Raw genomic sequence first — 27782 nt, 5'->3', positions numbered from 1 at the left:
TATAATAGCCATGAACAAGCAAGTACAAAAATTATAGAGCAATTATCATAGATCCATGGCTTTGGTATTGGCTTAATACGTATTTTTTCTGTATTGATAGTGCACTATTTTGTCTTATCAAGACACACGGTAGTGTGTCGTGTGGCCCAAGAAGCCGGCGCGCCACCCGTGAGTATATTAACAGGAAGAAAGAAAACGCAATTTTCACACCTATGTAGCTCTGTAATCCCTTATCCGATTGGAACCACATTTGCTAGAGAAGTGCCGGCCAGCTACGGGAGTCTACACACCAAATTTGAAGAAAATTGCTCCAGTCATTTTCGAGATATGAGCAAACAAATTTTCGTTTTAATTTCTTAGGTCGAAGGTCTGTCACGCCTACAGGGTAAACTCCTTTGAGGAATCAGTTGAAAATTGATATGTAGATGGAGCAACCATCGTAGGAGTGCCTTTTTGTGGTTTGAAAGGAATCGCGATAAAGACCATGGAGATATGACACAAAACCCAACCTGTGTCAAAATTACGCGATCGATTTTTATGAATAAAAAAACTATTAATTTTCGTGTCTACCAGGCAAACCGCTTAGAGCAACGAGCTGAAAATCAGTATGTAGCTGGAATAATCATCATAGAAAGTCCTTGCAGTAATACAGAAGAATCGGATTACAAACCAGTGAGTTATGATTCGAAAGACAACTACGTGTAGCAAATGCTAGATCGAGATACTCTAATAGAACAGTCACCCTAATAAAGCATTCAGCTGCGTTTATAATTTACTCAATTATATTACATTGCAAGTTATTCTGTAGGGAATTCAGCTACAAACAAGTCACCCTGTAGTCAGATCAGCCAGAAGAAGGTACCTAATACATCTTTTTTCACCATAGCCTTTCTGAGGGCCGCACTCTTTTTTTACAGCTTGGCTGTTTTGGATTAGATATTATTGTCATTGCATTAGTAGATAAGAACAATGATTTATGTAAAAACAGCCCTCAAAGCCAGTTTATATGGTTGGCTTTGGGGTATATATTTAAAATACAAAAAGAAGTGAAATCCATGCGAAAAAAAGCCAAGCTGTGTAAAAATAGTGTGGCATTCAAAAAGCCTACAAAAAGTTGCAAAATCAAAGATGGCAGCCATGAAATGGCTGCAATGATATTAGTGATAATAAATTTAGCAATGCACAAAACCATTATTAAAATCGACATCATTGCAGCCAAGAAAACACATACAGACAGCTGGATATTGGATTTTAAAAGTCATCATTGAATTTTTGACCTGCCTGCCTGCCTGCCTGCCTGCCTGCCTGCCTGCCTGCCTGCCTGCCTGCCTGCCTGCCTGCCTGCCTGCCTGCCTGCCTGCCTGCCTGCCTGCCTGCCTGCCTGCCTGCCTGCCTGCCTGCCTGCCTGCCTGCCTGCCTGCCTGCCTGCCTGCCTGCCTGCCTGCCTGCCTGCCTGCCTGCCTGCCTGCCTGCCTGCCTGCCTGCCTGCCTGCCTGCCCACCCGGCCTGCCTACCTGACCATAGTCACAAGACTAGAGGCCAAACAAAGCAGCACAAGGCCACTATTTCATGCCACAATAGCAAACACAAGTGGTATGTGCCTTTTCTGGTTAATTGAGTATCTGGTTGTCTTCTTCTTACAAGGAAACCATACCAAGGTATTAATTTTCCATATCAACACTTTCCTTAGAGGAGCATAGTTAGATGCTGCAAAACTGTTTGAAGTGGTTAAGAGGGAATAGGTATAGTTGCACTTATAAAATGATCGTGTAGGACCACACCCTGAAATAATCAGAACACTCCACGGTGCCCTGATCAGAGCAGGGTGACTTAATGATCTAGCTACAATCAGTAGTAAATGAGACAAAGCATTGAACCACTCCCTTTTAATCTTTTGCTTATAGCTCAGATCGAGATATCCTAATAATGCAGTCACAGCCACATGTGTACGTATATCATAGTTAAAATGAAGTAGGGTTTCAGCAGCAATAAAAAGTAGTGAAACAAGAAATAGGAACGATGGTAGCTAGCCTGTGTACATAGACCATTCATATTTCTTGTTTTACTACTTTTTATTGCTGAAACCCTATATTATTTTTGAATTAATGATTTTTAATTGCACTAGTGGATTGACTATTTAATTGTACATTGCAGTTTTGATGGTGAAATTCTCTCAGCATGTATACCCTGGGACTGAGTCACTTGGTAAAGTTCCTGTAACTTTGTTGTTGGAAGGAGGTACATCAGACAGTAACATTAGTGTGACTGTGACACCATCTGACCAGTCACCATTATCTGCTGAGGGTAAGAGATGTGTGTCCTAGACTGACTAGTTAGTTAATGTTGACTGATCAGGTAATGGAGTGGACTACACTTCTACTCCTATCACTGCCACCTTCACTGCTGAAACTACTAGTACTACAATTGATGTACCAGTTAGTACAGATGATATTGCAGAAAGACCAGAGACATTTAGTCTTACCTTTACTATTCCTCCATCACTGAGTCGTGTTGTTCCTGGGGACATTACCATGGCCATTGGAAATATCACTGATACCACAAGTATGTATTAAGAATTTAAAATTATGTTTTATTATTTTCTTGAATAGCTACTGTAAACTTCAGCCAATCATCATACAGTATTAATGAAATTGCTGGACAATTACAAGTTACACTAATTCTCAGTAATACATCATCAACCATCATTACTGTACAAGTGTCTACCAGGAATATATCAGCATATGGTAAGTATTGTAGTGTAGTATGAACTACAGCAGCTACACTTTAGATGTTGTGAATTAGTTGTGTTAGTTTAGTGAAGTCAGTGGCATAGCTACCATTAAGGCAACTGAGGCGGCTGCCTCTGATAATTTATTCCTGCAAACAATTAATATATTATAGTAGTCACAAATTCTAATAGAGCAATCACAGAACTTACTTATGTACTAAACGTTTCTGGCTACACCTTGGGAGTCCATGTATTACCTGGTGTGACATCTAAACGTTACACTGAAAGTGATTCCAGAATGGTATTAGAATAATACTTATGAGAAGAAGATGAAATAAGTACATGGATGGTTAACTATTGAACCTCAAACCTTTTGTGGTTTCAAAGAATCAAGGTAAAGACCAAGAAGATACAACATGAAAACCAACGGTGTGTAACAATTGTGTGTTTAAGTGGTGCTAATAAAACAACGACTACTTGCCACACCTACCAGGCAAATTGTGTAAAAGAATAAGCCAAAAACTGCTATCATATGGTATGGTAGTACTATATATATTATTAAATTATAGAAGTTTGGGCTTTCTTGTCCAAAACTTTCATCCATAAACCAGCTTTATTTTTCCTTCAAAACAGATTAGCAGTATTGGTTAGGCATGACCAAACCTATAAATGTCTTCAGGCTGACCCCAAACCATTTCAACAAGTTTTTATGTGTAATTTAGCTTAAATTTCTATTAACTGCCTGCCTGCCTGCCTGCCTGCCTGCCCGCCTGCCTGCCTGCCTGCCTGCCTGCCTGCCTGCCCGCCCGCCCGCCCGCCTGCCTGCCTGCCCGCCCGCCCACCCGCCTGCCTGCCTGTCTACCTGCCTGCCCGCCCGCCTGCCTGCCTGCCCGCCCGCCCGCCTGCCTGACTGCCTGCCCGCCCGCCCGCCCGCCTGCCTGACTGCCAGCCAGCCAGCCAGCCTGCCTGCCTTTCTGTCTGACCGACCGACCGATCGACTGACTGACGGATGCCTTCTGCCAAGCATAACTCAACAATGGAACTTAATAATGGATAAGGCTACAGGCTTGATTTCTTCACTGTTTGATGTTGCTTCATCCAGAGGCGTGTCTTCACCAACTGCAGTATGTACAATGCACACATCATGGACTTTTCCTGTGTCCCAGTTTTTTTCGGTGACAGCGGAAGGTGTTGATTCATGATAGCATGACATGACCTTCTTGTGGCTGTGTTGACTAGTTATCCACTAAACACCTGTATTTTCTGATTGATTGCAGAGACACTTCTCCTACTGTTCTTCATTTGTGACACTATGTAATGTGTAGAACATAGCTGAAAATGAACACTTCACTTTTCAGTATCTGAATTCTGGGTACACATTCAGATGCAAAATTAATTTTTTGACATGCCAAGTATCATTCTTCATTTTGGTGCAGGCTCATTAGTCATAATTATGTTATAAAAAATGAAACAAACAATCAAGTAGCAAGGGAGGTTTTCCATACCTGCAGATATAGTAATAGACTTTTAATTCCTAATTCAGTCATGGTTATAGACTGAAGTATATCCATCAGTACAGGTACAGACAGTAATCTACATATTCTATTAGAATATTCAGCTACATTACAAGTTATCGCGTTGAAAGTTCAACAGATAACAAGTAGAGAATTCAGCTACAAACAAGTCACCCTGCAGAGAGTTCAGCTCTGTTAAATGTACCCTGTCAACGACAAGCAAGCCATCCTGTACAGAGTTCAGCTACATACGTAAAAGGTAACCTTATGAGAGTTCAATTGAAGGGGTCAGTGGTAAAAGGAGACAAGTGCCATGTGAAAATTTAGATGACCATGTGGTGGGCATAAGAAGAATTTTGGGACATAGTTGAATTCCAGTAATATTTGCTAAAAATTATTTTGAGACTGCTATGAACTTTTAAGGTTACGGGTTAGGCGCTTAATGATAAGTTATTATTTTTCGATGCACGATAATGGATGGTGCAATATTAGCACGAAACTCGAACAGGTGTTAGTGAGAAGGTAGTTAACTTCAAAGCGTTGTATAACCACGTGATAATAGCGGAGAAATCATACAAAGTGAGTGTCAATGAAGGTAGTCAAGCGTAAAATTAAGTCCCTGCAATATGGTTGAACCAGCGTATAGCGCTACTGCTTAATGTGGTTGTTATTCATCAAAAATAGCAGCTGTCAGCCAATTAGTACTAATTTTTTAGGGCAGTATCAGCGGGTGGTTATATTATCTAGGTCCTGTCATGGAGACTTTGTGGGAAAACTGACTAGAGGCTGGTTAATTATCGTATCTTTCAAGGATAATGGCGAGTAGTTCTGCTACGGAAATACCGCGAGTCCACTACAGTACTGTTACAATCAGATAGCAACTCAATTCGTTCTTGAGGACCTAGAAATCACTAAGTAATAGCTTATCAATGCTAAATATCATGATGTGGCTTCCCATGAAACCTGGTTTTTGATGAATAGCAATCAACAGTTTCACTGTTTAGTACCTGCATTTCTGTGCAAGTGCTTCCCTTGTTGAGTGTATCACTGCTTATGGTATTACTTGTACGTTAATATTCCATGTAATTTTAGTGAGTTCTTCCATGCAAATCGGTTAAAACAGAACTATAAACAAAGCGCCTGCAAAATTATTTATCTGGTAACCCGTAACCTTAAATTCAGTTGTTTACTTAGTGACAAAATTATTCACATGGCTAAAACAAGCCATTCCAATTTATAAGAATTGAATATTTACAATAACTAATAATAATTATACTACAATGGCACAATATTATATCTCCTCCCTTCTTAGTTATCTAGCTCCTCTATGAGCCTGGAGGGTGGGTTGTGAATCTTCACTGGTCTCTGTCGCTCGACCTCTGTATTTGCCTCTTCATTATTAAATGTTTCTGGCTCCGCTGGCCCAGGTGAATGTTCAGGCATTATCTCTCTTGAATTAACATGTTCTACATGTCTGCATACCACCTTCCCATCATCCAATGATATCAGAAATGACATTGGTCCTTGAACCTTACTGATTATTCCTGGTATCCACTCTTCCTTTTCACTGAAGTTTTTGGCAAACACAGTCTCTCCTTCCTTAAATTGTCATTGTCTACAGTGAGCGTCATGATGCTGTTTCTGTTTGTGTTGGGAATGGCTCACTTGAGCCTTTACATTAGGGTGAAGCAAATCAAGGTGTGTTCTCAAGGACCTGCCAAACATCAACTCTGCCAGGGAAACACCCATTGTGGAGTGTGGTGTTACTTTATACTTAAACAAAAATCAGGAAACCTTAGATTCTAAGGACTCCTCTCCCTGCATTCTCTTTATTGCTGACTTAAAAGTCTGGACTGCCCTTTCAGTCTTACCGTTAGACACTGGATGATATGGTACAGTTTTCAGATGCCGAATGCCATTCTGTTTCTTGAATTCTTGAAATTCATAACCAGTAAAAACTGACCCATTATCGGAGACTAGAGTCTCAGGCAGACCAAGAGTGGAAAATGTGTCACGTAGCTTCTGAATTGTGACTGAAGCTGTTGAGGATGTAGATACGTGAACACCTAACCATGTACTGTGGGCATCCACAATGATGAGGAACATTCGATTTAGGAAAGGCCCGGCGTAGTCCACATGCACCTGTGACCAGGACTTGTCCGGCCATTCCCATGGTTGCAGAGAGCCTGCTTCTGGTGACTTTCTATTCATTTGACAGGCATTACAGGATTTTACCCTTCTTTCAATATCACAATCAATTATGGTCCACCAAATATACTCCCGGGCTAAGCATTTTATGCAATCAACCCCTGGGTGAGCTTCATGCAGCAGTTCGAGGACTTTGGCATGTCCTTCCAAGGGAACCAGAACTTTGTTACCACGAAGTACACAGCCAGCTTCCACACTCAACTCTGATCTCATTCTAAAATAGGACTGTAGGTTTGATGATGAATAGTTCCACCCTCTCATTAAGCGTGCTCTGACTTTAAATAAAATAGGGTCTGTCTGGGTCCATTGTTTGATTAACGTTGTGGTTACTGGAGTGGAATATAAATAATCTAGTAAGAAGATGGTATCTGCAGGGGTTGGCACCACCTTAGGTTGGTGCAGCAGTGGCAACCTACTGAAAGCAGCCACATTAGAGTTACAAGAACTAGGTTTATACTCAATTGTGTAGCTGTAGGCAGACAGGGTGATAGCCCATCGTTGTATGTGAGCCGATTCCATCTGTGGAATAGCTCTGGATGCATCGAACAATGGTATGTGGTTGGTATATATAACAAACACCCTACCAAACAAGTATTGGTGGAACTTTTACAAGCCAAATACAATAGCCAAAGCTTCTTTATCCAATTGGGAACACCATTGTTCTGCTGGGGCTAACGTCCGTGACACAAACACAATTGGTTGCTCCATACTGTCATCAAAACAGTGAGCCAGTATGGCACCCACTCCAAAAGGGGAAGCGTCACATGACAAAACCAGTTGAATATCTGGATCATAATGTACCATTAGTTTGCACAATGCCAGCTGCAATGTGATTGTGTCAAATGCTTGTTGCTGTGGTTTACCCCACTCCCATTTGGTACCTTTTGCTAACAACTGCCACAGTTGTGGACAGGTGGGACAAAAATTTCCCATAATAGTTTATTAATCCCAGGAAGGCTCTTAATCCGGTAATGTTCTGTGGGGAAGGAGCTTTAATTATGGCTTCAACTTTGGAGGTTGCTGGTTGCAATCCATCCTTACTAATACAGTGCCCTAAATACTCAACTTCTGGGGTCATAAACACACACTTATTCCTTTTAAGCTGCATGTCTGCCTCTTTCTGTATTCGGAGTTTGAATACAGCAAAGTACTATACATACAGACATTGGTAAGCACAAGTAAACTTACAACTGGAGCTAAAGAGGTTACGTATGTAGTGTATAAACCTGCAATGATTTTAGACCTTGATTATGGCTTTATACATATTGATCGTATGAACTCGCATAGAAATATAGCAGTTTACACTTTTCAAGTTTAAAGTACAACAGTACTCTTGTGCACACAAACACTATGCACTGACAAAGGCAAGTGCAACTGAGGACTGGAGGTATGTACCTCCAAAACAAGCTGGGGTTAATAAGGTAAGCAGCAATCATGTTCACAAGAACAAGTGCGGCACATCCATAGCAAAATCTACCTGTAAATATTTAATTTCAGAAGAAGACTGTAGATAGGTTGGAGAGACATGGAAAGCTTGCAAAGATCCCTAGACAATGACACCTATCCTACCGTTAAACCAAGGAAACACTATAGTAAGGTATTATTATATACTTGGAGAGGGGATGTGTAACCTTGGTATGGATATATGCACCGCCTACCTGCATGCAGCAACCAATGAACATGATTGCAAATTGTGCAGTGATTATATTGACAATGGAATTGTTACAACACCAAATGCAAGAGCAGATACATCAGCACCAGTGGAACCAGCAGTGTCTTCAGCAAATAGGTACCCACGACAAGAACATAGAGCACCCTCCAGGTTTAATGACTATGTACCATTAAATTATGTGTCAGATGAGACGTCTGCTTAGAAGAGGGGGAGTGATGTAGCACAGACTGTAAAAACATATACTTACACACACACAATGTAACCATCAACACATGTAGGTAATAATAATTCTGATAGGACTTCTTGTGGTTGTACTAATTCAGTTGTTGTACAGTTGTAGAATCAATGGTGGTTAACTTGTCCTCAAGATACAGTATCACAATTTGCTCCATACTCATGAATATGCATGTACTACAGGTAGACAAATTTCAGTAGACATGGTGGGCTCCAGAAAAGATATCTCCTGTTCTGCTGCTGGCTCATTATCTAAACGAATGTTCTTTGGGCACAACTTAAGTCTATCAAAATGTACAACTTTTCTGTGTCGTCTACCTTTTAACTGCTCAATCTGATAGGTGGCATCTGATAGCTTTTTCACTACTGTGTAAGGGCCAGCCCAAGGATGATGGAGCTTTTTGCTAGGTCCCTTTCTTCCCATGGGTGTATTTAGCCAGACAAAATCACTTTGTAAGGTTTGCCATGAATCTTCTTGTCATACAACTCTTTTTGTCTCAGCTGTTTTGAAAGTGAATGGTGTCTAGCCAAGTTAAACGTTTTTCCATTTGCTTTTGCAATGTGGTAACATATTTGTGGACAGATTCAGAAGTAGATGGTGGTGTTCCAAACATTACATCTGCTGGTATTCTTGCTTGACGGCCGAACATCAAACAGAAGGGTGTATACCCTGTTGAAGCCTGTATGCCTGTGTTATAGGCCACACAAACTTTCCGTGTATGGGTTTCCCAGTCCAGTGGATTATCTTTAGCACATGTGGCTAACATGGATAGTGTCATCCTGTTGAACCTTTCCACAAGCCCATCACTTTGTGGGTGGTATGGAGTTGTTTGAGTCTTATTCACATGCAACGACTTACATACCTCACTCAGCAGCTGTGATTCGAACTGCCATCCTTGATCTGAATGAAGGTGCTCTGGAGCAGAAAACCGCATAAAAACTTCATCTACAAGTCTGTCTGCCACTGTACTAGCTACTTGGTTAGGGATGTGGATGGCTTCCATCCATCATGTGAAATAATCGCCAACTATGTTGTGATTTCCTTTCTCATTCTCAGGCAGAGGACCAACCAAATCAACTGCCATTATTTGAGTTGGATAATTGGCTGTGATTGTACCAAGAGGAGATTGTGCTGTATGAGTAGGTGACTTTTTGGTTGCACAAGTAGCACATGTCTGACCAATCTCTCACATCATTAAAATGTCCTGGCCAATAATGTCTTTCTTTAAGCCAATAAAGAGTTTGTCTTGACCTAAATGTCCACTTGCAACTCCATCATGCAGTCCTCTTGCCACTAACTGCAGATAGTCTTGAACTATTCTTAGCTGCACATATTGTGTATATAATATTCATTGTTCACAACTAATTGCTCCCATTGCTGTATGAGACGACAAAATGGTACTGGCTGGATAATCACAAAATCATTTGACGGTTGCTCTCCTTGCTCTTTCCATCTCAGCACTTGACCAATGTAGTTGTCATTCAATTGCATGTCCCTTAGTTGATCAGGTGAGTATTCACATGTTAAAGCATTGGATGTTAGCAGGGTTACTGTAGTACTATCATAATGGAAGCTCTACCACACTGCTGGCATGGCAGCCTTGACAGGGCATGCAAGAGTTAGTGTATACTGGAGATATTACAAGTTACGTGAGCAACCAAATGAAATATTTAATTTCATAAGAATGTAGATAGGTTGCAGAGGCATAGAAAGCTTGCAAAGAGCCCTAGACAATGACACCTATCCTACCGTTTAACCAGGGAAACACTATTATATACATGGATCCTACCTGCAAGCAGCAGCCAATGAATAAGCATATGCATGAGCATGCAGCAAGCCTGCAGAAAGTAACAACTATCGAGCTATAGGTATGCAACAGTTAGTGTATACTGGAGATATTACAAGTTACATGAGCAACCAAATGAAAGTAAGTTAATACTGAGCCTGTAAAAAAATTAACCACAACCAGTTAGTTCCAGGTATACGTGTACAATAAGCACGAAACTTTATTGGTGAACATTGTACTTGTGCAGTAACTAATTAGCATACACTAGAAAGGGCAAGCAACTACAAGAGAGCAAGCACCTGAAGGAGAGATTGAGGCATACAAGATGGTATGGAAAATTTCCCACTTTGCACAGCTGAGGTGTAACAGCTACATATTCATGTGCAGTGACACATAGTTACTGCAATGTAACTAGCTGGTGGCAAATTTCACATAAGCAAATGTGGAAACAGAATAACCCATGCAAGTCTGTGCAAACTGCCATGCTTAACGAGGTAATAGTATTACTAAAAGAAAAGAAGTCACTGTTGACCATTGAGATGCATGTAAATACTGACCAGCTACATGGTTAATGGCATAGAGTGGGAGGGGGGTGGAGTTAGAAGGGATTGGAGAGTGGTTACACATTTGTAGTAAGTCAATCATGGAAGTATAATGATACAGTAATGATAATGCATGAGCTAGTAATAATAGAATGGGATTAGACAACTGAGGTAGTCACTGAATGGTGTAGCAGTCACATAAGCATGGTATTACATGCAAGCAACAGTTAGGACATGCCTGTCTGCAGAAGCAGTGATAACTCGCAAGCCTATAGTGAGGAGCATGCATGCAGTGGCAACGATACTAGCAATAAAACAATGGAAGTAAAATACTTGCAGCAGAGTTGTAGTTCAATAGTAGCAGCAGCAGTAATAGCAGACATGCAGCAGCTTTTTCATACATCATGCAGTTGCGTATCATGCAGCAGCAAATGCATCATGCAGTACTCCACTAGTCTCCACACTCTCAGTAAATCATGCAATAGCGGCACCATCAAGTTCACAGTAGTGATTACATCATGCAGCTGCAATAATGTTTCATGATGCAGCAATAAAAAATTTGTGCTGGAGCCATAATATACATGCAACAATAATGATATTCATGCAGCAGCTGCAAATTGGACAACTGAGGAGATCAGACTGGAATCACTGGACATCGTAGTAGCCATACTTGGGCAGTATTGCATACCGACCAATTGATGTTTGGGATACACATTAACGGAAGCAGTGATAACAGTGGCAACAGCGGTAACAGGCATGAGGTAGATGTAATCTCCATGCAACATCGCCCTCAGAGCAATAGCAGCAGCAACAATAACATTCATGCAGCAGCAGCAGCAATAATAGCATTCTTGCAGCAGCGATAACATTCATGCAGCAGCAATATTCATGCAGCAGCACCCTCAGTGCAATAGCAGCAGCACCCTCAGTGCAATAGCAGCAGCAATAGCAATATTCATGTAGCAGCACCCTCAGTGAAATAACAATATTCATGTAGCAGCACCCTCAGTGCAATAGCAATATTCATGTGGCAGCATCCTCAGTGCAATAGCAGTAGCTGCAATATTCATGCAGCAGCACCCTAGCAGCAGCATTATTCATGCAGCAGCACCCTCAGAGCAATAGCAGCAGCAGCAATAACATTCATGCAGCAGCACTCTTTATTGCATCATGCAACAGTATTCACAGTACATCATGCAGCAGCCGTCATGCAATAGCAATGGTAATGCGCCACCGACAAGCATGCACTTAGGTCATCGCAATTATATTAAAGTTCTTATATTTCTACAACTGCAGCATCATGTTAACTTCAATTTATTGCGATGCAATAAATTACATTATGTATAGCTACTTATCCTATCTCTTTTCAATGTACAGTAAGTCTACTTACATTGCTATATGCCCAACTCTGGCACCCGTCTACTACAGGAGCAATAGGTTGGATCGACACTTTGAAGCTTCAGAAAAAGTTCTTCATGAGTATAATGAAATGAATTTTATACCCATGAATATGCCACATTTGTTTCTTGTTCACACAGTTCCTATTCATTGTTTATTATATGTTGAGGTCAAATTCATGTACTGGACATGCTTAACCAGCTACTGCTCCAGGGGTGGTTTTAGGAGGGTTTCTGGGGTTTCCAGAAACACCCTCTGAAATAGTGTACGCCCCTCAGATTCATCTGGTTGATTAAAAAATTACAAAGAGTTATACATACTGTATTATATTATGGCTTTTTCTATTGGCAAAACTTCATACTTTTGCCTTAGAAATTACCTTCACAGCGTTCAAAACTATGTAGTGACCTTTTTTTTTGGTCTTCAACTTACAGCTAGGCTGAACTTGCAATTCCAGAGAACCTGAAACCCCCTCTGAAAATTTCTAGATCTGTCCCTGTACTCCACCTTCAAGAACTTACCGGCCAGACCCCACATTGATGTCATAAAGTCTTTACACTAAATTCAACAATAGTCACAAGGTATTGAACCGGGCTGAGTATAGCTCATGTGCAAAATTTCGTTTGAGTTTGGTCAGCTTGCTACATTGGAAATTACCACTTAATTTGATAGTGACAGTATGTAACAATAATACAATAATATTTGTAATAAAAAAGAGAGTTGCAGGATGATGGTTTGAAGTCTCCTCCATGGTAAGCATACCTGAAGGCGATAACACTGAAGAATGAAGGCGTTGTTGTCACCCTATAAAAACAACAACAACAGGTAAAGTGAACACATACTTATACTAATAGTGTTTATCAGTCAGATGGGCTATAGAAGATGTCACTCTAGCTATAGGACACACTTGGCCAATGTTTTAAACATGTTCTACGTGTGGTGTGCGGCACATGCGTGGTAATATTTCTGGCCATGTGTGGTGGTATTCCTGGCCACACGTGGTGGTATTCCCAGCCATGCATGGCAGATCCCATATTGATGCATGGAAACATGCGTAGCCATGTTTGGTAATGTGAAGTATTAAGTGAACTGTACTGTAGTCACATCAAAAGCCTCGTAGAAAATGTAGCTGCAAGCAAGTCACCCTGCAGATAGTTTAGCTACAAACAAGTCACCCTGTAGACTTTCAGCTATGTAACACGTCACCCTGTAAACAGTTTGGCTAAATTAAGTTACAAGTCACCCTGTAGGGAGTTCAGTTACATTGCAGTTTATTCTGTAGAGAATTCAACTAAGCAGTAACCCACCCTATGAGTTCATCTAAAAACAATTTATTATGCATGTACAGAGTTCAGTTACATTACAAGTCACCTTGTAGAGAGTTCTACTAAGTTACAAATCACCCTGTAGAGAGTTTAGCTCCAAGCAGGTCTTCCTTAACAGTTGACAAGTCACACCGTAGAGAGTTCGTTTACATTACCAGTCACACTTTAAAGAGTTTAGTTATGTTACAAATCTCTCTGTAGAGAGTTCAAGGTCATTATAAGTCTCTCTGCAGATAGTTCAGACAAGTCTGTCTGCATGAAGAGTTCAGCTACAATACAAGTCACACTGTTTAGTATGTAACAAGTTGCCTTGTAGAATGTTACTATTACTTAACAAGCCACCTTGTATGTAGTCCATTCAATTCCATCAGTAACAATTACAACATTCAGCTCTGCAAGTGAAATAAGCAGCAAAATTTTACAAACAGCCCAAATTGCAGGGGTATTGTATTTTAACATTTTAATAGATGCAGCTGAAAGTTCATGGACATAACTTCGTCCACTGCCAATTGGATACACCAAACAGTTATACCTAAATTTTTATTATAAATGCGTGAAATGGTCAGATTTTTGCAAATGGGGTCATGAGTAATTTTGTAGGGTTGTGTGTCTATACATATAAGTATGTACTTAATCTAATGTTTTACTCTATAGGAGGAGGTATTGATTATGATTCTGGACTATACAATGTCACATTTCCTTCTGGACGGACCACTGTTTCATTTAATGTTCCAATCAATGATGATAATGTATTGGAATATGATGAACAGTTTGATCTCACTATCATCTCATCCTCACTACCTAATGGATTTACAGTTGATAATCCTAGTCAAGTTGTGGTGACCATAATTGATAATGATAGTGAGTAGCCATGTGGATGTCAAATCCCTGCTAATGTATTCTTTATTGTAGTAAAGTAGATTCATATCTAAGCTCATATGTAATTTTGTGGTTATATTTACATTACTTATTGTTTACTGTAGGATCTATAGTGACAATTGGCCATTCCACATACAATATTGATGAAGATGATGGACCAGCACAACCTGTACTAGTTCTCACTAACCCATCATCAACTGATATTACTGTACAAGTTAGAGATACTCAGAATACTGCCACTAGTAAGTGAAGTGATGTCATCACAAAATGTTAATTGTAATAATAATATTACAGGAGGTGTTGATTATGATTCTGGACCATACACTGTCATATTTCCTGCTGGAGTGACCAGTGTTTCATTTGATGTTTCAATAATTGATGATAACATGGTGGAAAACAATGAAACATTTGACCTCACTATTGTATCTTCATCATCCAACAAAATTACTCTTGGTTCTTCTGTTCAAGCCACATTGACTATATTTGATAATGACTGTAAGCATTTAGTTATGCTTTTCATGTATTTTATTTATCATGCTATTTATAGCAACCGTGGTAAGTTTCAGTCAGACATTCTACAGTGTCAGTGAGGATACTGGAGCAGTACAACCTGTACTAGTTCTCAGTAACCCATCATCAACTGATATTACTGTGGAAGTGATGGATGCCAATATATCAGCTTTTGGTATGTTTGAAGGTATGCACACATATGACTTCATGTTGTCTCACACAGGAGGAGGTGTTGATTATGATTCTGGACCATACACTGTCACATTTCCTGCTGGACAGACAAGGGCTTCATTTGATGTTCCAATAAATGATGATAATATTTTAGAAGATGATGAGAGTTTTCATCTTAGTATTGTCAACATAACAACATTATTTATAAGCCGTATTTCTGCTAGTGGTCGTACACAAACAACAATCATTATAATGGACAATGACAGTAAGTACAGATGTACCATATCATAGATGTACATAGTATTAACACATACAAGGAAAAAAGCAATTTTAAGATTGATGAAGGATCATTAAAATAAAAAACGTTATGAAACAAGGGAGGTTGCTTACACCTGCAGATATGCTAGTGGACATGTAGAAATCCTATTTACTTGTCAGTTTACACTTTTGTAACATAATTATTAGCTAGAGAACCCATATGTACTGTATCAAAAGAAAAAATAGTACTAGACAAATCATAGCATTAAATTTTGTGTCTGAACATGTGCCCTGATTATCAAGTGAAGTGGCAATTGTGCTTCATTTTCAACTATGTTCAGCCGATTACACAGACATCTGCAAGTAATCCAGAAATATTAACGGTTTCTGTATAAACACGATAATCAGCATAGGAAAGCCATTACATGCTTTTGCAAAATGATACCTTTCACTGTCAATGAAATGAAAAGGGACACAAATAAAGACATAGGTACTGTAATTCGATACATGATGCATGCAATGTACATATGCTACTGTATACCAAAAGACACCTTTCGGGTTGAAATGCATCTAGCAGTGAAAAATCAAACATGTTGTAACCTTAGTGTATACTTGTCAGTAAAGTAAGTAAGCTAGTCAGCAAAAATTCCACTAGACAAAAAAATTTAAAATTTCACTTATTGAGAGCATTTTGGGACTTTTGGGCATACCTAAACAATACTGCTAAGGCACTGTGAATGGGGTGTTGTGAGGCTGGTTTCTACTTTTTGTGAGATAATGTAAACCTTCAGTATACATACGTATGTCGGTATGTGTGAGTAGCATAAACACACCTGTGGTCATGCAAACTGCAAGAAACCAGGTATACAGCCTGTTGTTTATAAAATTGCGGCTGAGTTGAAAATAAGATACGTTGACCTCAAACATATCTAGCATAACAGCCCATGCATTTTAAAGTTAATAGTCCGTACCATATTAACATACATTGTCTTACTGCAAGCACATTGCCTTTAATACTTTTGCTTCCATTCAAGTAACCATTACTCCCTAACTTTGTAATAGATACTACTGTAAACTTCAGCCAATCAACATACAGTGTCAATGAAGATGATGGACCAGCACAACCTGTACTAGTTCTCAGTAACCCATCATCAACTGATATTACTATACAGGTTACAAGTAATGACATTTCTGCAACTGGTGAGTAGACCAACATCATCTTTAACAACATGTTAACAGTGAGAATATTACAGGAGGTGTTGATTATGATTCTGGACCATACACTGTCACATTTACTGCTGGAGAGACCAGTGTTTCATTGGATGTTCCATTAAGTGATGACAATATATTGGAAGAAGATGAAGAATTCCGTCTAACCATTACACAACGTTCATTACCTAATCGTGTAAATCGTATTACACCTGGACGAGCTGTTGTGACTATAGTGGATAACAGCAGTAAGAATTTTATCTTTAGTATCACACAGATGATTGCTGTAACAGTTATAATTGTTTTACAGCTATTCATTACACATCTTTCATTTAGCTCTTAAGCAGTTGATGTTAGGTGTGCTCTAATAAGAATAACTACTTTTCTTATTAATTTATGCTCTTTATTTCAAAGTGTAACCTAGCTTATCTCATTGTTTTATACACAAACATTTGCTTTATGCCAGCATAACTTGAGCTAGCAAAACTATCAAGCAATATGCCTAACTATCGATACATTGTTGGGAGGATTTCCAAGATTTTGAAGTGGAATGTATTAAGTGTGCACCTAAAGGAAGAAATAATGATTATCAATATACACTTAATATCAAAATAATGTGTAATATGGTAGTATTATATGTGTGACCAGATTATACAAAACCTTACCAAGTTACACATTTAGAAAAGTTCAACTCTTTAACACCACCACTGGGTAGCTACACTACCATACTATTGGTTGTTGTTTTTTCTGGATTGTGTGGCAAGTGTTTTCTGGCCTCCTGGCTTGACGAGAATCAGTGGTGCTGGCCTTGGCCAAATGTTTTCTGTTTTTATTCTGCTGAGCATCAGCCACAAAGATACCATCACAGGTTTCTTTCAAGACTTGGACCATGGCTCCCATCCATTTTTTAAGTCCATTGGTTTCCCACCAACCACCCCTTATTCTCCACCACTTTGTGATTACTCATGATACTACCTAGGACAAACAAACTAGTAAATTACAAATCTCCTACTAGGAAATTTGTTTTAGTGAATCACAGTCCCTCCCAAAGTTGGAGTGCCTCTGAAACAGTTAGTGGAGCAAGGGGAAAAGTTGATGAAAGGTAGGGGGCAACTTAGGCAACGAAAGTTACACACTGGAACATATTGACTGAAATGATTGATAGGAAATGCCCCCAAGAAATTTTATTAACTCTGGAAAATTATTGTAGGCTAGGTAACTATTTTTGCAGAAAATTAAGCAACATACAACTCATTTGAAAATTCTTTACTGGAGTGGTTGACTGCTCTATTAGAGCATCTTTGACAGTACTAACCTGGCACATGTCAGTAACCTTTTTCACATAATACAAACGTCTAGTTCAACAATTTCCAGTATTCTAATACGTTCATACAAATACTAATGAAAATTCTTTACCTTTTCAATATCATACACTATGATAGTAGTGTATATTAGGGGCCACAAAGCAGTAGGCGTGGCCCACGAAGTAACATCACCCAAAGACCAGCCTCAATTTTCCCAGACAATGATAAGACACTATTGGTTAGGTAAAAGTAAGCCCAAACAAGCTTTCAGATTGACCCGAAATGTTTTCAACAAGTTGCTACCGAATTTTAAAATTTTTATTCAACAGAATTTTCTACTGACTGAGTAACTGACTGACTGACTGATGCCTTCAGACAAGCGTAACTCGATAACGGCTAAGGCTACGGGCTTGATTTTTTCACTGTTTGATGTCACTTCGTCCTGAGAGGTGCCTTTTGGCATACCGCAGTACGTACTATGCATTCTTCATGGACTTACCAGTGCCCTCCTTTGTGTGCCATTCATCTTTGCTGACAGCGAAAGGTGTCGATTTGGCAGTAGCACGTGATGGGCTTCCCTTCAAAACAGAAATCGTCCGTATTTTTCATAGTGGCTGCAGAGGTACTTTTCAAGCAGTTCAGCTAGTTCTTGATTCGTATTGCTGTGTAACGAGTTGACCATAGCTGATAGTGCAGCGTAATGGATACTTCACTTTTCAGAAGATAATTAATATAACTGGGGCGCGTGCTCCATTGTGTTGTTTCTTTCGATAGTGCGTGGATCGCAGAGGTGCTTTTCGAGTAGTTCTTAATTCGAAATGCTGTGTATAGGGTTAAACATAGCTGACAACAAAGCATAATAGGTACTTCACTTTTCAGACAAATTGATATAGCTGGGGCGCGCAGTGCCATTTTGGTTTGCGTTGGTTCACCAATCATAATAAAATTATTTACAAAAAAAAGATTGACAAACAAGTACACGAAAAAATTAGGAATTTTCAACTAGAGTAGGGACCATATAGCACATCAATAAAAAAGCACTGAAACAAGTTGGAGTAGTCCATTACAGTAAAAGAATAAGAAGTGTTATACCCCTACTGTGTGTTTCCATTACAGTATCAAGCACAGTAGGGATATAACACTTCTTATTCTTTTACTGTGATTTAATATCATGGATTACTCCAACTTGATTCAGTGCTTTTTTTATTGATGTGCTATATGGTCCCTACTCTAGTTGAAAATTCCTAATTTTTTCATGTACTTGTCATAATTATATTTCTGATATTCATATGTCAATTGTGTTCCATTCAAAACAATTGTTTTGTGATGGGATTTAGAATCGCCATCTCCATGCAGAATGTCAGATACCACTTATAGTAGTAGTTTTCAACAATTATCGTAACAATAAGTTAATAGCTACAGTAGGAGACAAGAAATGGCATGCATAATCATATGGCTTTGCGATCCTGATTCAGGGAAAAGGAAACTGTAAACTCATTAGGGTATGTATGATAGAAACGGTTTGCCCTACTTCCTCTACACATATCAATTTTTGTTTTATATCAAGTCAGTATCTTGGTATGGACACAAGTATTATTTGTGTGTCTGATACAAAGTTGAAATCCTGACATGCATCCATGCGGCATGAGCTAAGGTATTAAAAATGATAAACATCATGTGGTGAGGATTACAAAACCACTTCTACATGTAAGTAACTCACAGTAGTTTCTTGTGCTTATATTTATTTGAGGCATACATTTTTAATTTTTTTATCCACATGAGTCACTTGATACACGCATGTATTTACTCTTTTTCATGAAATGTTCTTGCAATACTATACAAATTGTGTACTTTTGATAGATGTTTCTGTGAGCTTCAGTCAGGCAACATACAGTGTTGATGAAAATAATGGACCAGCACAACCTGTACTAGTTCTCAGTAACCCATCATCAACTGATATTACTGTACAAGTTAGAAGTAATAACATTACTGCAGCTGGTGAGTAGACCAACATCACCTTTAACAACATGTTAACAGTGAGAATATTACAGGAGGTGTTGATTATGATTCTGGACCATACAATGTCACATTTCCTGCTGGAGAGACTGGTGTTTCATTTGATGTTCCAATAAATGATGATACAATATTGGAAAATGTTGAAACCTTCAGTCTCGTTATTGATTTGTCTTCATTACCCAGTAATATAATTTCTAATTCTCCAGACCAAACCACAGTGACTATTAATGATAATGATGGTAAGCTATTTGCAAAGTATTTTTTTCAAGTTTACAGTGTTACTAATTGACTAATTTGTAATACTGTAGCAAAATTATTGTGAAATTATATATTTGTCAGCTTTCACCTCATGCTAGCTGAAATGTGTCTCACCTTGATATTCTCCATAATCTGCTAATTCTTTATACCTTCCTTCCTCTTTTCTTGACCGAACTTAGGTACAGTCTCTCCACAGCATCAATCTAGCTTGATCACCTAATGTCCAGTTCTTGTCACAGCAGAAATAGCCTGTTATTCATCTGGCTTCAATTTTTGAATTCTCCTTTTAAAATTACCTTTACTTACACAGCTCATTCTCATGCCCAAAACATGCTCTCACTACATATTGACAGCCTCTAAAGTTACATTAATTTCCTCCGCATTCTCAATGTCCTTAATCTTAATCACAGCATTAGTTGGGGTAACCAACTGCAGCACAAAAAGCCCCCTTATAAATAAGTCTAAAGGAAGATTTGAGATGGAACCAAGTTTGTGTCTTTGACATAATTAGGTCTCCAACTTTCAAATCTTACACAACACTTCTTTTGTTCTCTTTGTTTAGATAAAATGTTCTGCAATGCCCTAGCTTGTTTTAGTTCTTGGTGAAACGTTGAAGGTCTCTGGCATACTTTCTCTCCACTACTGGGTACTTTACCATTGCTTAAAATCTAATGATGTCAGCAGTTGTGGATTTCCACCATATAATAAGTAGAATGGGGCCAAGCCTGTTGAACCATGGGGGGTAGTCTGGTAGGCAAATAGTACTGAGACTAGCATGGAAGTAGTTGTCTCCACCTTTAGCAAATAGCTTTGGTAGTGTCTGCTGGGAATGCAATTTTAAAGTGCTTGATTAAGTCATAAGTCTGTGGATGACTCCCTGAGATTGGCAACTACATTATTACAAGTAGTGAAGCAGTTTCTTGCAACCCTTTAGCCAGAAACTCTGCATGAATATTTTTACTGAAAATGATTGGAATTAACTGTGTCATGGTTACATTAAGTACCTTCTACCTCACAAAAAGTGTTTTAAAAGGTAATATGTTAACATTATTGCAGCCATTTCATAGCCGCCACCTTTGATTTCACTACTTGTTTTCACCCAGGCTTTTGAAGGCTGCACCCTTTTATACAGCTTGGCTGCATGTTTATGCAACAATTTTTATTTGTTGAGGGTCATCAAGTAATGTTAGACGATCCAGTTGAGTCTTGCTTTTTCCCTTTATATAATTATGTGTGATAAAAGTAGTAGAGCGGCTTAGCAAAATATTTGTGCACTTTGTGCAGAAAATATAAAACTTTGCACATAGTATCTACCTACCATGAAGTGTATATTGAGATATGGAACCATTGCAGATTTGACTTTTGGTGTCCTCTACAGTTTGTTTTATGCTCAATAATAGTGACCTTTGTCTATATATCACTCATACAACACTCAATTTGTTCACACTAGGTGCCAAATTGAAGATCTTTATCCAAGAAACAAGTTGATAGTTGTTGCAAGTTCATAGCATGTTCCATTTCAAAGTTATGGTAATTTTTACCAGCAGCAAATTCTTATTATTAAGTCTACTGCCCATGCAATTACACCCTTAATTTACATTCTTTGTTTGCCATTCAAGTAATTTTTTTTAATCTAACCATGAGCACTGCAGGTTACATATACAACCAAAACATGGAGAGATACCCAGGAGTGAGGCATATGGGTTATGTGCAATACTCCTGTGAGATAAATCAACAAACGTCATAGTTTTGTCATCAGATTAAACTCAAATTTGAGGCTGTTTATGGTTATAATGTTGCTTCTATATAATATTTTAATGCATAAAACTCTAAGATTATACATGCTACTATCAGTCAAAGCCTTTTACGTATCTAACATACCATATTGATTGCTAATTTTGTGAACTGACTATAGGGAGACTATGATCCTGAACTATACCTACATCTTGTATCCCCTTAAATATATTTGCCTTTAGAGAGACACACATCCAAGATGTGGCAGTGGCGTAGCCAGGAAAAAATTTTTACCGAGGCAAAGTTTATACATTGACCAAATTGAGAAGATCTGTTTCTGACTCAACTGATTCACAAATACTTTCAAGTATAGGTGGTACAGCATTTGCAGGTTGACTATCTGGTTGGTTGGAGGAAACTGTTTCAGAAGACTCTGAGAGTTTTTCTACATATCATAAGTAATGTTCCAGCATAGTTAATGCTACAGTATACCATGTTTCAATTATTAGACTAGTTTAATTGCATGCAACACAACTTACTCTGGAGATAGTTTGAGTGGTCAGGTCATGCAATGGAAGTCATGGTCATGCACACTACTTTTTATTGATCTGATGTGATGTTTAAGCCAGAGATAATTATCTTTTTCATGTGATGCTCAACTGCATGTGCTAAGCATGTCAAGCTAGGGAGTCTGGGAGAATGATCCCTCAAGGAAAATTAATATAATTATGCTTTGAAATAGCACGTGCAGGCTGTTTTTTTTAATGCATGATATGCATGATTAATTAGCTCAATGTAATGCCATTCAGTTGGCTCACTGGAACTTTTGAAAAGTAATGTAAAGGCAATTAACATAAATGTAAATGATCAAGCAGTGTAATGAGAACAGTGGCTATAATCTGTATTGAATGCTCAATTAGAGTATATTACGATGACTACTCTATTAGAGTATCTCGATGTTTTACAAATTCAAGCCACACAAAATAGAATCTATGGCTGTAGTACTAATCAGGGCTGGAGCCTATGGTGACATGGTGCCTTGCATGGTGCTGGACCACTTTTCAGCTACTGGGGTACAGTCTAGTAACGTTTGAGTAAAAAATACAGGGTGCCAAAACTCAGGCCTGCTCAGCCTGTTGTTGAGCATCTTTACCAAGGCAGCTGCCTCGGTTGCCTCAATGGTAGCTACGCCACTGTGTGGTGGAGTCTGAGGGCATACATAACCAGCTAGACAATTTGTGTTTCACAATTTGGTTCTACATAGCAAAATGTGTTTCATGTTTGCAAGTATAGTAGCTAAAAAGCTAATGACTTCAAAAAAAGTATTTTCCAAAGCTTTACAGCAATAAAAATTTAGCATACAGGTTTTAGAAACAATACTATCAGTCAGACCTTCATCTAGGAAACGACTAAAGGGGAGTCACAGTCAGAGTGGATTATAACAGTCGGCCATCAGACATTTACCGACCAATTAGCTCGAAGACCGCCCAATTACCTACTGAACCGATCAAGGATGGCCAACCACTTTCCTCTAAAAAAGATCGATATACTCTAATAGAACAGTCAGCAATTCTAATAGAGCAGTAAAAAACTTCTAAAAAGGTGTATATAAAAGGTCCAAAAAAGTGGGGAAAAGGTTGTCTAGAATGGGGAATTGAACCTGCATCTGCACCACTCCACCACATGTTCACACACTGTTGTGGTGGCTTCTAAAAGGGTTTTAAATGTACTGCAGTATACGACCATAATTGATATAGATACATGTCACAAAACATCACATTGAATAATTTCATATCAAATCATCATAATGTTATTATTACAGATTTATTATGATGTGGCTAAAAATGATGCAGTGCATGGCTGCTGAAGGAGTTTTGGGTGTCAAAATACTTGCATCCAAGCTTTGAAAATCCAAAAATTTTCAGGCGGCATGCTCCAGCTTGGCACACTTACTCATGCTGCTAAGCATTGCCGTACAATGTCAGATCATGTCAGATCAACTATGACTTTGATCTGACATAATGTCAGATCAATGAAGACTATAGTTATAATCCTCTCTGGTAACAATGAGAGTAATAGGGGACAATGGTATAAAGATATGTGTTCATAGCTAGTTTACACACATGGAATCTAAAGGGCCATGCCATGCATCCAGACTCCTACAGGTGCATTCTCAGGTACATCCTCTAAAGTACCTGAGAATGACCTACAGTATGTACCTGAGAATGATGAGAAGTAATTTCTTGTATTCTCAGGTGCTGTTGTACCAGGAAAAATACACATGTCATGTATTTCATTCAATATTACAGTTGTTGTTGACGTATTCACTGAGATGTTGATTTATAGATTAAGGAGTTCATTTGTCAAAGGGGGGTAAAAAGTACCCCTCCCCCCATTCCTTGGCTAAGGCAATTAAAATAGAGATTGTGCAAACTGTGCAAGCTTTGGTTGATCAGGCTACATAATTATACTGCTAGTACTGAAAAACTTTAAGTAACTTAAAAAGGCAACATGTATGATTTTTGTTTTTATAAGAATTCTCTTTTCCTCTAATTGTTTTGTAGCCATCACCATGAGCTTCAACCAGTCAACATACAGTGTTGATGAAGAAGATGGACCAGCACAACCTGTACTAGTTCTCAGTAACCCATCATCAACTAATATTACTGTACAAGTTACAAGTAATGACATTACTGCAACTGGTGAGTAGACCAACATCACCTTTAACAACATGTTAACAGTGAGAATATTACAGGAGGTGTTGATTATGATTCTGGGCCACATATTGTCACATTTCCTGCTGGAGTAACCAGTGTTCCATTTGATGTTACAATACATAATGATAACATATTGGAAAGAAATGAAATATTGCAACTTGTTATCACTCCTAGTTCACTACCAAGCAGAGTCAGTCAAACTGCTCCTAATCAAACTGATATTACTATAATTGATAGTGATAGTGAGTGAAGTAACATACTGTGCATGTGTTGTGCAGACTGGGCTCACAGATTGGATTATAGAGAAATATATATTTTATAATTCACCCTGAATCAGTAATTACCAAATATTTACAGTTAGTTATTTTCTTTTAGAGTTAATTTTGCGAAATCCAAAGTTGCTTGTTACCATCTGTTTAACTTATGTGGCAGATTGAGATTACTCATTTGGTTTGGTTAATTGATATGTGCGTGACCATATCTGCAAGAATTCCATATGTTAGCACATTTTTTAAATTCCATTTTATTACATTTTCTTTATCTAGATAAACAAAGGGATGGTCAACCAAACTTCAGCTATAGAAGCCTTGAAGTTTCAAAGATACAGTGCTACAAAGTGGCGACAACAGGAAGATTGATTTGTACAGTGACAATACGGAAAATAAACTACAGGCGCTTAATTAAACTTACATAGCTTACGAATTCAGTTCTCTGCCAAGATGAAATTTATGCCATCAGATACTCCATCAACAGGCAAATCCATTGCTGGATAAGTTTGTCCTTCCAGGCCCTTCCTATGACCAGGGCAATGGCAAAAACATGAGAGAAAAATGATAGCAAACTACTCGTCCAATGCGAGGCCGACTAACGCTCATATCTTCCATCTCCTTGAGAACACTGACACAAACCAACAATTTCTGAATTCCTCTTGCTTTGGGGATCATGATGGTACCACAGTATTTGCTATTAACACCTTCCTTGACTGTTAAACAAGTGCTCAAAAACAATTATGGAATTTTTTTTGATTTTATAAATATTTCACCCATTGTGTTTATTGCATTATGCTGTAAAATTAGGCTTGCACTAACATGGGATTCCTGCAGATCTGGTCACATATAGATTCAGTTACGCAGTCAATGGTCAAGACACACTTTTAATTTTAAGACAGTATGTTTCCTTTAATGTTTTATATTTTATAGAGTGATTACTTATATAGTTTTTTATACACCATTTGTCACTTTTAACAGACAAGGAAGCCTCGGGTATGGTTGGTAGTGAATCCCAGTTAATAGAACTGGAACCCACAATTGTTAATACTCAACACCATTACACATGCAAACGGCAATCACGTGATCTATTTGGAATTGCTCATACTGAGTTAAGATTGAAGCTGCAGCAAATATGCCAAAAACAGCTACTCATAGTGGAATGGGTGCTACTTACTGTATGCAGGCATGAATATTCTGTCAGAAAGATTCCTTGTCACAATGATGGCATCCGCCTGTCCATGAAGATTGCATCCGGCATCATGCCAAAGCAACTAAGTTTTACGTGTCATGTAGTGTTATTGTTTGCTGCTTTGTGATCATTATCCTCTCTGAAATGCTGGAATTACTGCTTGGTTTATTGCCTTTCTTTGCTTACTGCCCTACTTGGCCTACTGCCCTGTTTGGCCTACTGCCCTGGCTGACAGCCTTGCTTGGCTTGCTGCCCTGCTTGGTATACTGCCTTGCTTAGCTTACTGCCCTGCTTTTGGTTTACTGCCTTACTTGGCTTACTGCCTTGCTTGGCCTACTGCCTATGCTTGGCTTACTGCCCTGTTCAACCTATTACCTGTTTGGCTTGTTGCTCTGCTTTACCCACTGCCTTTCTTGGCTTACTTTCCTTCTTGGCCTATTGCCGTGCCTACAGTAGGGTTTATTGCCCTGATTGGCGTGTTGCTGTGCCTACAGTACTTGACTTATTGCCTGGCTAACCACCCTGTTCGGCCTACTTCCATGCCTACAGTACTTGACTTATTGCCTGGCTTTGCCACCCTGCTTGGCCTATTGCTGTGCTAGGATTACTGCCTTGCTTGGCCTATTCCCTGCTTGGTTTACTGCCCTGCTTGACCCATTTCCTTTCTTGGCTTACTGCCCTGCTTGGCCTATTGCCATTCCTACATACTTGACTTATTTCCTTGCTCTTGGCCTATTGCTGTGCTAGGATAACTGCCCTGTGTGGCTTACTGCCTTGTGCCTTGCATGGCTTACTGCCATGCTTGGCTTACTGCCCTGCTTGGTCTACTGCCCTGCTTGGCTTGCTGCCCCGCTCGGCCTTTCTGTTGTGCTAGAATCACTGCTTGATCTTCTGCCTTACTTGGTTTACTGCCTTTCTTAGTTTACTGCCTTTCTTGGCTTACTTCCCTACTTGGCCTACTGCCCTGCTTGGCATACTTCCTTGCATGGCTTACTGGCTTACTGGCTTACATGGCTTACTGCCTTGCTCTACTTACTGCCCTGCCTTGCTTACAGCTGATACTTTGTGCTGATGATGGCAACTTTAAGTGACTTTAAGTGTCCTTGCTGTGTACTTATCACTCATTACCAACTACTATATGCTATGCATTGCTGACTACTGTATGCGTGTATACTTAGACTAGTCATCACATCGCTCATTCCTTGTGTTGTGCATTGCTATTTCTTTGTTGCTAATTGTGCATTGCTGCATGCTCATCACATGTTACTCGCTTGTCATGTGTTGCTCATTGTTTGTTGCTCATTATTTGTTGCTTATCTTGCACTGCTCATGTTATTTGTACTGCTATTTGTTTGATGCTCATCATGTGCTGCTTGCGTGTCATTGCTCATTGTTTGCTGCTCATCATGCATTATTTGCTGTGTTGCTGCTTATCATACATTGCTCATTGTCTGTTGCTTATTATGCATTGCTCGTTGTTTGTTGCTTGTCATGCATTGCTCATTGTTTGTTGCTTGTCATGCAGTGTGTATTGTTTGTTGCTCATAATGCCTTGCTCATTGCTTTTCATTCATTGATCATCGTTCATTGCTTATCATGTGTTGCATGGTGTTTATTGCTAATCATTCACTGCTTGTCGCTTATTGCTTGTTGCTTGTCACGCATTGCTTATTGCTCGTTATGCATTGCTCTTTTCTTTGTTGCTCGGCATGTGTTACTCATAGTTTGTGGCTTTACTCATCGTTTGTTGCTAATTACATGCTGCTGCCATTTCATTGCACTATGCTCTCTATATGCCATGCTGGCAGAGTTTGGGGGAAATTGGAAGCAGTTCGGCTGCTTAATATAACTTAAGTACTG

The 27782-nt window shown here is 39.0% G+C and overlaps 1 protein-coding gene across 1 annotated transcript in view; it reads left to right on the top strand.

Moving 5' to 3' along the window:
* LOC136261089 (adhesion G-protein coupled receptor V1-like) overlaps positions 1-27782 on the top strand; it is a 259887-nt gene that overhangs the window by 185156 nt on the left and 46949 nt on the right. Inside the window, exons 66-79 of the mRNA XM_066055056.1 lie at positions 2155-2304; positions 2356-2562; positions 2610-2744; positions 14063-14269; positions 14392-14529; positions 14582-14782; positions 14835-14972; positions 15021-15233; positions 16289-16426; positions 16480-16683; positions 19600-19737; positions 19791-19994; positions 24312-24449; positions 24503-24706. Of these exons, the coding sequence (XP_065911128.1) occupies positions 2155-2304; positions 2356-2562; positions 2610-2744; positions 14063-14269; positions 14392-14529; positions 14582-14782; positions 14835-14972; positions 15021-15233; positions 16289-16426; positions 16480-16683; positions 19600-19737; positions 19791-19994; positions 24312-24449; positions 24503-24706 (2415 nt within the window). The remainder of the gene's footprint in view (positions 1-2154; positions 2305-2355; positions 2563-2609; positions 2745-14062; positions 14270-14391; positions 14530-14581; positions 14783-14834; positions 14973-15020; positions 15234-16288; positions 16427-16479; positions 16684-19599; positions 19738-19790; positions 19995-24311; positions 24450-24502; positions 24707-27782) is intronic.

The sequence above is a fragment of the Dysidea avara genome, chromosome 7, assembly GCF_963678975.1.
Source record: "Dysidea avara chromosome 7, odDysAvar1.4, whole genome shotgun sequence".
NCBI lineage: Eukaryota > Metazoa > Porifera > Demospongiae > Dictyoceratida > Dysideidae > Dysidea > Dysidea avara.
The sequence above is the reverse complement of the archived record's forward strand: the minus strand, read 5'-3'. Positions and strand labels throughout refer to the sequence as shown.